A 9,741-nucleotide genomic window follows, 5' to 3' on the forward strand; every position below is an offset into this window, starting at 1 on the left:
TGACCCCCGAAGCTGCGCAGAGCCCCCGCCCCTCCCCCCAGCCCGGCCCGGCTCGCAGGTGAATGGCCGGCCCGCACAAAGGAAGCCGGTAGGAAATGTGGAATTCGGGCCAATTTACGGGAGATCCTGTCGCCCAGAACCCAGCAGACCTCAAGCAAAGAAACCTGTGGTCTGAAGTGGATAAGGATAAAAACCAGTACACCAGGCCGAGCTTATTGGAAAGCCCGGGTTTAGTTATTCTGGGATAGCGAGGTAACAGGATTAGAGGGATTAAGGAAATCACCTCAAACAGCTGAGGAGGGGGTAAAAAAACACTGGTTCTGTTTGTTTTCTTCCTAGGCCCCAAACAGATACACTGGGGCCGTGTGGCCAGGCGCGAAACGAAAAGCCTTTGGGGGGCACAGTGGATACCCAAGGGTCAGGGATGGAGGGAGGGTGGGGGGAGGGAAGAGGTCGAACCCGAGGCTTGGGATGAGAGGGAGCCTCTTCTAGAAAAGGAGTCAGCGGACTGGGTTGACAAGTCCAAAAGAGAAAGCCATCGGAGGAGTTTGAGAGCGCCTGTAAGATCTCAGGTGGCCTGTAAAAAAACCCCACAAAACCAAAAAAACCACACCTTCCAGCCTTGAACGCTGGCTCCACTGCTTGAGCCATCTCGGCTGAAAGGTGCTCCTCTCCTGCGAGGGATTCCTGCAACCATTTATGTTTAAGAGGCTAATAGAGATTTCCGAAGGGTTTTCGTTTTGTAACTATTTCACCTGAGCTCCAGTGTCTTCCCGCCCGGGTGCACAAAGGTAAAGGTGCCCCTGTGGGGGCCGGTCTCCGCGGCGGCGGCCTCTCCCTGCCCCGCGTGGCCGTCGCCTCCGGCCCTCATCCCGCGACCGCTCGCCGCGAGCAACAAGTGCGTGGCCGCGGGGTGCTCGCTCCCCAGAGACGCTCCCGGGAAGACAAACCGCTTTCTCCTCCGAGTTTCAGCTGAAAATGTCGAGTGGCGCTGTTTGGGGGACCACCAGTAGTTGTAAAGAAACCATTTCAGAGCACGCTCGTCTCCCCCTCCCCCCCCGCAGGCCACCTTCCCCCCGCCCCGGAACGGGTCCAGGGCCGCAATACCGAGTGATGGTCCCCTCCCCAACCCGTACCTCAAGTTTTAGGCCCGCAAAATTACCAGGACTCCATTATGTTGGTTATAAAATTTATTGATCTCTCATTTAGGAATTAAGAGTAAAACCTTGAAAAACCTGAAACAAAACAGCCCCTTCCCTACCACCCAAACGAAATCCAAATACCTTAGCGCGACGAAATATCAAACAGATCACGGCAGAAAGCACCAACTCAACAGCCTAAATGCGGACTGGACAGAAGCTGTCCCGCGGCCAGGGGCGGCGAGGCGGGAGACACACGCACACCTGGCTATAAATTAACATCGGCCCTCGGCTGCCGCGCCGCTCTGCGCGGCCAGCCCCCCACCTCCCGCCCCCAAGCCCACGAGGAAAACAGATGCAGCGCGACTGGGGGCGTTGCAGTTCTCAGGCCAGCCTCACCCGAGAGTACGCTTCTCCCATTCACTCACTCCTCGGCTAACAGCAAACTAACGAGACAATATTTTCAAATGCAACAGAAAAATCCAGGAACACAGGAGGAGGAGGAAGAGGAGGAGGAGGAGGAGGGGGGCTGCTTTTTCTTTGCAAACGACACAGCGATTCCCAGCCTACAAAAGGGGAGGGAGGGGCAGCGGCGAGGGGCCGGCGAGCTCTAGAAAGTCCCATTTCCGCTGCTCCCGGACTCCTTTTTGCTTTTGTACAAAACCCGACAGCTACTGCAAAACTTTCTGTCCTCCCCATCAACGGTACAAGGCAACAGTCCCAGGCAAGCAAAGCTAAACAAGGCGTCCCAACTCGGGGGTGCGGGGCGGGGTGGGGCGGAGGGGCGGCGAGCGCAGGCTGGCGCTCAGATGTGGGTCAGCGGCACGGTTCCGTTGACGGCAGTCCCGGCGCCTTGGTAGTGCTGGTGCACGCTGTGCAGGCGGCCGCCTGGCAGTGGCGACGCGGCGTCAGCCGCGTCCCCGCCGGGCGGCAGGTACATGCTGATCATGTCGCGCAGGTCGCCGAGGCAGGCGCGCTGCGAGTGCGAGGCGATGGCGGGCGGCGGCGAGCTGGGCTCGGTCTTCACCACCGTGCCCATGGGGCCCAGGCTCATGGCGGCGGCGGCGGCCGCGGCGGCGGCGGCCGTGGCGGGCTGCTGCCCGTAGGCGGCGGCCGCGGCGGCCGCGGCGGAGGGCGCCATGCCCCCGTAGCCCGAGGCGGCGGCGGCGGCGGCGGCGGCGTTCATGTAGCTCTGGGCGCCGGGCGGCATCATGGGGCTGTACTGCAGGCCGGCCATGTCGTAGCGGTGCATCTGCGGCAGCGCGGGCGGCGGCGGCGGGCTGCTCATGGTGGCGGGCTGCGCGTAGCCCAGCTGCTCCTGCACCAGCGAGTACGCGCCGTTGGCCCAGCCGTTCACGTGTGTGTACGTGTCCAGGCGCTGGCCCACGCCCACCGGGCTGCTGGCGGCGGCGGCGGCAGCGGCGGCCGCAGCGGCGGCCGCAGCGCCGGGGGGCAGCAGGCCGCCGGGCAGCGAGTACTTGTCCTTCTTGAGCAGCGTCTTGGTCTTGCGGCGCGGCCGGTACTTGTAGTCCGGGTACTCTTTCATGTGCACGGCGCGCAGCCGCTTGGCCTCGTCGATGAACGGCCGCTTCTCCGCGTCGGTCAGCAGTTTCCAGTCGGCGCCCAAGCGCTTGCTGATCTCAGAGTTGTGCATCTTGGGGTTCTCCAGGGCCATCTTGCGCCGCTGCCCGCGGGACCACACCATGAAGGCGTTCATGGGCCGCTTCACGCGGTCCTGATCGCTGCCCCCGCCGCCCCCGCCGCCGCCGCTCGCGCCCCCGCCGCTGCCGCCGCCTGCGTTCGCCCCGCCGGCTGCGTTCGCGCCACTCTTGCCTGCGCCGCCGGGGGCTGCGGGGCCGCCCGCGCCTGCCGCCGGGGTGGGTGGCCCCACGGGGTTCTTGAGCTCAGTCTCCAGCAGGCTGTACATGGCCGGGGCGGGAAGAAGGTGCGCCAGAGTGGCGGGAGGAGAAGGCGCTCCCGGAGCTGGAGCGGCCACGGTGAAAAGGCCTGAGGACTCCGTCGGAGGGGCGCTCGGGGGCCGGTGGGCCGGCGGGTCGGGCGGGAAGGGCAGGCGTGACGAAGCGCTCCGCGCCAAGTCAGCGGGAACCTGCAGGCTACTCGCACCTGATGCGTTGTCTCGGGCTGGTCGCATTCGCAGTGTGGCCGGGCGCTCTCCGGGCCTCTTATATACCTGCTCGGATCCCCCGGGTTGGGGCTCGGTCCGCCCCTAGCCACCCGGAGGCCCCGTGATTGACAGGCACGCAGAGATGCGCCCTGGCCAATCATCACGGAGCCCCCGTTCGGCCCCGGTGGAAAAAAAAAAAGTTAGGGGAGTCCTTTCGTTCACCCCCACGCCCCTCTTAGGCCCGGTGACGTGATGAGAGTTATTCAGGAGGCGGGAGTCCCGGAGGAGCCGCTCCGAGACCACCAATTAGGGTCTCAAAAAGTTTGAAAGAATGAAACTCGAGGAGGTGACGAAGGGGGGAGGGGGCGCGCGAGCAGGTTCGGGGGGAGGGGGCAGAGGGGCGCCCACGGGGTTCAGAAAACAACTTTTCAGCCCTGTCAGGGCCGAGGGGCGTCCGGTCCAGGGGCCACCCTGCAGAGCTTCCCGCTGTCTGCGCGCAGGTCCTCAGACCGCATCTGCTGCGAGCACTAGGGACACTGGGCATCGCCAGCCATCCAGGCAGGCTTGGGGCTTAGGTGCCCTGAGCTGCGCCTCCAACAAGCCCTCCCTGGCTGGAATCGGCCCCTGTCCGTCCAGCCGGGCCTCCCCCGGGAAGCCGCGGGCCAGAGCGCCTATGACAGAGCGGGGATCAGGGAGCCGGGCACGGGAGACAGGCTTCGGGACCGCGGAGCGCACGAGGGCTGCGAAGCTCTCCGGTGGTTGGCGCGAGGGCGAGCAGGCAGATGCCCACTGCCCGGGCCGGGCGGAGGAGCTCACAGGCGGTGGTGCGGGAAGTGTGTGGGGGGCGGAGGGGGTGAAGCGGGCTCGGCTCTCTTCTCCGGGCCCCCGCTTAGCGGCCCCTTTTTGTCTCTGCTCTCTGGCCATTTCGGTTTTTCCAGTCCGATGCCCCTGAGGGGGAGGGTCGGGCCCCTTGGAAAATCCGTTTTCATGGCAACACGGAGCCTCTCCAAGTGAAAGAAAAGTTTCTTGGAGGGGGGGACGGTGGCCAGAGAGGAGCCGAGGCCGTCCTCGGGGCGAACCTCCGGGCCCCCTCCACTGGCCGCGCACCTGCCAGGACCACTGAGCGCTGCTCTCGCCGCGCAGCCGCGCCGCCTCCCCGGGAAGCAAGCTCTGCTAACGGACTCCGTCCTTCTCCTTTTTTTTTGTTTTTTTGTTTTTTTGTTTTTTTGTTTTACAGCCTTCCTGACCGGAGGCTCCGAGCCCGACACTCACCCGCTTGTCGGGTTGTCTGCCAAAGACTAGAGGCGCGGGAACCCTGGCTGCGGGGAGAGGGAACCCAGACTATCGCCTCCGCCAGCCCAAGCGAGTGGCACAGCGTTTGAAACTCCCGGAGCTGCCCGAGTCGACGGGTGGGAAGGAGAAGCCAGCTGGGCAGGAATGGCAGAGACTGAAATAAGGTGTTCGCACGGTGTGGCCCACCAACTCCCCAGCCTCCTGCAAAGGTGGGGAACCAAAAGAAAGGCGTAAATCCTAACTATGAAAACAAACCAACCAACCTAGGCTTTTAGTTCCTTAGTACTAAAGCAAGACCCGGCCATTCTGGGACGCCTGCACCCCGGGAGTTTTCCTCCTTTCCTGCACAAATTTTAAAGTGTGCACGCCATGGTGGCTGGGGCGGGGGGGGCGGGGGGGGGCGGAGAGAGCAAAGCAGGCCAGCCTGCCCTCCGGGGGAACGCTGACAGCAGAACCCCAGCTTTCAGTAGCATCCTCTCCTGGAAGTTTGCGGTCTGGAAACTCGCCCCTTAAGTTTAGGTTCCACCTGGTCTACTTTCTCTTGCTCATCTGGACGGAAGGAAGCAATCGTTTGAATGGGTGTATGGATTTAGGGTTTTAAAGTAAACTATGTGGAATTGTTCTGTGTATGTCGTGTGTGTGTGTGTGTGTGTGTGGCGCGTGCGAATGCACGCACGCGCACGGGTGTGTTCACTTAAGCTGACATGGACTGGAAGGCATGTCTCAGAAAAGGGAGTGATTGGACAATCCCCACCTGCACCTGTTTTCTTGCCAAACTGGCTGACACAGTCACATTTCCTAGGCAAACCCACCTTCTCTCAAAGAAGCCAATGTGCAGTAGCCCTGCCCTCCTGCCGCCTTCTCCAGGCGCCCTCTCGGTTTTCTGGGCCTCCGAGGCTGTTGCTAAGGGAAGCGCGTTTTAGGAAACTACCCAACCGACGCGCGGCCTGGGGTCCAGTAGCCTGACAGATGTCAGGATTCTTTCCAAGTTTTAGGACCCAAGTAAGCGGTTGTGTGACAGCGCCTGGGCTGCGCGTATTTCCCTAGGCAAGGGATGTGGTGCCAGGCCTGCGCTCCTCCCCACAACAGATTATCTGGGGCGGGCGGGGGGGGGGGGGCTGGCCACTGCTCCCAGCTGTTTGTCATTTGATCACACCTATCCCGCGGTTTAGGTAAGCTCATTTTCACATTACATCCTTCTGCCAGATTTACGGCAGCTTGCTAGGATCAGACACCCTCTCCCCCACTCCTGGCTTCCCTCGGAGGCCGTGATTAAGCCGGTCAGCTCTGTGACCCGTGGCTCTGGGGTGGTCCGCACAGCCCCAAGTAAGAGTCAAGCCAAATTACCTTCGGAACGTTTCCGAGGAAGCGCTCTCAGCCCAAACTACCACTTCAGTAATTGAGCAAGTTTACCATCAAGGGCATGGGAGATGGGGGAAGCCCGGGAGGAAGCCCGTTCTCTTAGACGACTAGCAGTACCGGCGCAGGCACCAGTCGAGCGGCGCGACCTTCGCTGGAGGGCGGGACAAGTGTCGCGGCAGGTACTACAGCCGGAGGGTCCTCGGTTTGGGCGGGGCCTGCGGGGAGGCCAGACAGTCGGCGGGGCCGGAACCGGAGTCAACGACCCGCAGCCTGCACCCAGTGGGGAAAGCCGAGGGACCCAGCGGGACTCAAGACCTGTCCTTTGCAACCCCTCCGGGAGAAGAGAGCGTTAGGCTGCTCTCCCGCCCTCGGGGCCTCCGGGAGCCCGTGGGCGGCATACTGAGGCCCGGATGGCTGGCTGGGAGCCCAGCCAAGCACCCCCCCCCAACAACGCGCGCCCTCCCAAGAGAGCTCCGGCTCCCTCGGACTGGGGCTGGGCCTGGGGTTTCCAGGACCCTGGGCGAGACAACAGCGCCGTTTGTTGGCTTCAGTTGGAAACTTCACCCAGGGGCGCCCCTTCCCGCCCTGAGGGGTTTGAAGGTCGCCCCAACCCTGAAGCATAGACAGCTGGCTTCGCTGTGGGGCAGAAGTGGCGCTCACCGAAGAGGGCCAGTTATCGTAAAACTCGGGTGGGTGGGTGGGTGGCCGGGCTCCGGGTGCCTAGGGCGCTTCCACTCTGCCTTCCTTGGGTTTGGAGCCTTGGCAGAAATTAGGTGCCCCAGGAGCCTTGTATCTGAGGAGTAAACTTTTAGCTGTCGTGCCTTAGAGCTACTGGTAGAGTGCAGAGCAGGAGAGGGGCTGGCCCAGGACTCGCGGGGGGCGGGGGGCCGCGTTGGTGCCCGCTCAGCGGCTGCTCTTGGGGGAACTTTCCCCCGGCCTGCGGCTCGATTAGGGCCCCGCCTCTTAGAAGAGGCGCCCTAGGCGTGCTGGGTGGGATGGGTGTGTATCGGTGTCCCCTCCGAGGACTGAGGCCTGACAATAGGGTCGAGTGTTCGCCTTTTTTCAAGTGCAGCGGAGCCCAGCGAGCGGTCTGGCTTTGAGGAAGTGCGAAAAAACGCATCCTGACGACCCTCAGAAACGCTTTACTTTCCAGCAGGGGAAAAAAAAAAGTTTGCTTATCTAGAGGCACTTTTTCCTATTTCTTCCTTGAGAACCACCCTGGACTATTGACTCTGGCTCCTAGCCAAGACTGTAGATTTTAGCCGCAGATTGAGGGCCTTGATCAAGAAATCAGAGCCTGGGGTCTGTTGTAGAACAATCTCCTGTCAAGGGTCGGGCAGGGTCACCAGCACTCACCGGGTGGAAGAGCCAGCCCAGCACCTTCTACTTCTCCAGCTCTCGCAGCGCCTTCAGTTGGATCCTCCTCCCCGAGACCGCAGCACCTCTTCCCGCCCCGCCCCCCGCAGCTCCCAAGGGAAACCCTTGGGCTTACAGGTCTGGGAGGGAATTGAAGATCCTAGGCGGGCGGTGCAGTTTGTAAACAATAACCTAGTTGAGGCGCCCTAAGGAAAGGTTACTCGGAGCTCCCGAGGGGTGTGGTGACACGATCCCCGAGGTACACAAAAGTCTCTCGTGGGCAGTTTTCTATTGCACTTTGGTGTAGCTCTTTTTAGCATAGAGGGTGTGCTTTTAAAAGAGGTTCCGAATTCCATTCCCTCGGTTAGCCGAGCTGTGCGCGGTGAATACCGGGCATCCCCTTGGCCCACACCTTGGCGCCCAGTTGCAAAGACTCCTTTCACCTGCAGGGCATTGCGATATCAATGACCAGCTCTCTTTTCCCCAGGCGTGGAGCAACTACGAGGAATTTGACAACCTTTGCCTTCGGCGCCCTCTTGCCGACCCCACAACCCGAACACCACTACCTCCCCGAAGGAAGGACCGCTCCGTCCCGGAGTTGGGTCCCACTAGCAGAGCGTCTTCCGGGTCACTGCCGTCGACCTCTGGGCTTTGCTCCCTCCTCCCCGCCCACAGCTCCCCGCACGCGCCTGGCTCGCGGGGCTGCCAAACCCGCCCCCCTGCGGAGCAGCCTCGGGCACCGGGCACCCTACGGCCCAGCCCGCCCTCCCACGGGGCCTGCCGTCTTTTCCACTTCCGCGTGTGGCTGCAAAGGCGCGGCCCTCCACAGCGGTGAGGTGGCCTGCCAGAAGCCGGGGCCGGGAAAACAGTCGAAAAATCGTTATCAGTACGTAATGTCGCTTGCGTTGCTTCCACGTCGCACAGTTCCACCCGTTTATTCAGACTGGGGGCGCGGGCCCTTCGGGCGGGGCAGTGCATCCCGGGGAAGGGCGCACGTAAAGCCACTGCACCTCCGGGCACCTCCAGGGCGAGCGGGCACGCCCCCGGGCCCCAGCCGTAGGGGGCGCAGGACGGCGGGCTGGGGGCTGGGGCTGGGGGCTGGGGGCTGGGGAGAGCGTCCCGGAGAACCTTGTAAATCTCAAGGCCGCGTTCAGCTCTTCCCACCACCACCCCGCCCCACTCTTTTTTTTTCTTTTTTTTTAATTTTCTTTCAAGCGAGTGGAGAGCCGTGGAGCTCGATGCGTGGGATTTCTACGTTCCCTTCGCCTGGCTTTTCTTTTCCCGGCACGAAAGCTCTGTCGCACACCTACTATGTGCCACGTTGAGCGCCGGGCCCGGGAGGAGACCCGCTCTTTCCCGGTCCGCAGCGGAAAGCGGCGGCGGCCCGGGGGAGCCCCGAGAGGGCCGGGGACCGCGGCGCGTCCCGGCCGCGGGGGCCACGCTCCTTCCCCCGCGCGCGCGCGCCTGCCCGCGGCCGCGCCGAGCCGTGCGCAGAAGCGCCCGCCGGCCGGGAGCCCCGGCGCCGCCGTCCGAGCGGCGGGCGGGCGGGCGAGGCTCCGGGGCCGCGGCTCGCGACGGAGCGCCGGGCGGAGGACGCGCGGCCCGGGAACGGCGAGCTCGCCGCTGTCTGCCAGGTATGGAGGCCGCCCGACTGCCGCGCCGGCCGGCGGTCAGACGGCGCGACAAAGCGAGGTCTGTCGCGAGCCCCGGCCGCGCTGGCGTTCGGGCGCCTAGGCCGCCGTCACCCCGATCCCATTTCTCGGGAAAGCGTCGCCGGGTTACGACCCCGAGGCTTGGCTAATGTGGTGTTTGTGTAATTAACACCGTCTCCCCTTGTTTCTGAACATCTTTCCTCCCCCAGCGCAGCCCAGCCCGGCTCGCATTTGAAAAAGCAACGGGCCGAACGTCCCAATAACCCTTCCTAATGGGAAAAAACTGCCCCTTTTGTGGAATGGTTTCTTTACAAAGCCAACAACCAACCTTATTTTCTAGTTGCAATGGCTATCCCTTTATGAGTTATATTATTAAAGAAATCCGACACTAATTGTGCCGATTTAACTTGTTAATTAGTTGCAAATAAACTATTCATTAGTGGTAAAATAAAATAAAACCCATGTGCCTAGATATCATTCCACATTCACATATTGTAGTGTCTGCATAGCATAGGCATACTAAATTAAGTTCCTAAAAGGTTTCTCCTCAGGATAAATAATTAAAATATATTCTACTTTAATTGACATTATAGAGGACATAAATGAGCTTTTCCTTTTAGAAAGAAATAGCCATTTCTAAATAAAGCTTGCAGTCTGGAGAATGGAGGCTTCAGCCAAATGAATAGTCATTACTACCTTTTCAACGACGTGGGCCTTTTGATCAGAAAAGAAATTAGCTCTAAAAAACAGACAATGGAAGCCTGCCCTGCAATAGGAAGAAAATTAGACGGCCAAGGCTCTTCACAACACCTAT

The 9,741-nt window shown here is 61.6% G+C and overlaps 2 protein-coding genes across 3 annotated transcripts in view; one reads left to right on the forward strand and one right to left on the reverse strand.

The window, feature by feature from the left end:
* The window catches only part of LOC110257749 (protein transport protein SEC31-like), a 450,026-nt gene extending 441,308 nt beyond the window's left edge, over positions 1 to 8,718 (forward strand). Inside the window, exons 4-5 of one of the 2 annotated variants that reach the window (XM_021080205.1) lie at positions 4,502 to 4,766; positions 7,763 to 8,718. In XM_021080205.1, coding sequence (XP_020935864.1) covers positions 4,702 to 4,766; positions 7,763 to 8,600 — 903 coding nt within the window. In that variant the 5' untranslated portion in view covers positions 4,502 to 4,701 and the 3' untranslated portion in view covers positions 8,601 to 8,718. Of the gene's footprint in view, positions 1 to 4,501; positions 4,767 to 5,708; positions 6,099 to 7,762 lie in introns of those variants that run through there. The other variant, XM_021080206.1, reaches the window with a different exon arrangement.
* On the reverse strand, positions 417 to 3,314 carry SOX3 (SRY-box 3). Its single transcript, XM_003360464.4, has one exon. It carries the CDS (start codon positions 3,289 to 3,291, stop codon positions 1,945 to 1,947), a length of 1,347 nt encoding a protein of 448 aa, XP_003360512.1. The 5' UTR covers positions 3,292 to 3,314; the 3' UTR covers positions 417 to 1,944.

This window comes from Sus scrofa, chromosome X, assembly GCF_000003025.6.
Source record: "Sus scrofa isolate TJ Tabasco breed Duroc chromosome X, Sscrofa11.1, whole genome shotgun sequence".
Classification (NCBI taxonomy): Eukaryota; Metazoa; Chordata; class Mammalia; order Artiodactyla; family Suidae; genus Sus; species Sus scrofa.

Coding starts and splice junctions, on each gene's coding strand:
- SOX3 (XM_003360464.4), bottom strand. CDS start 3,291: ATGCGACCAGCCCGAGACAACGCATCAGGTGCGAGTAGCCTGCAGGTT.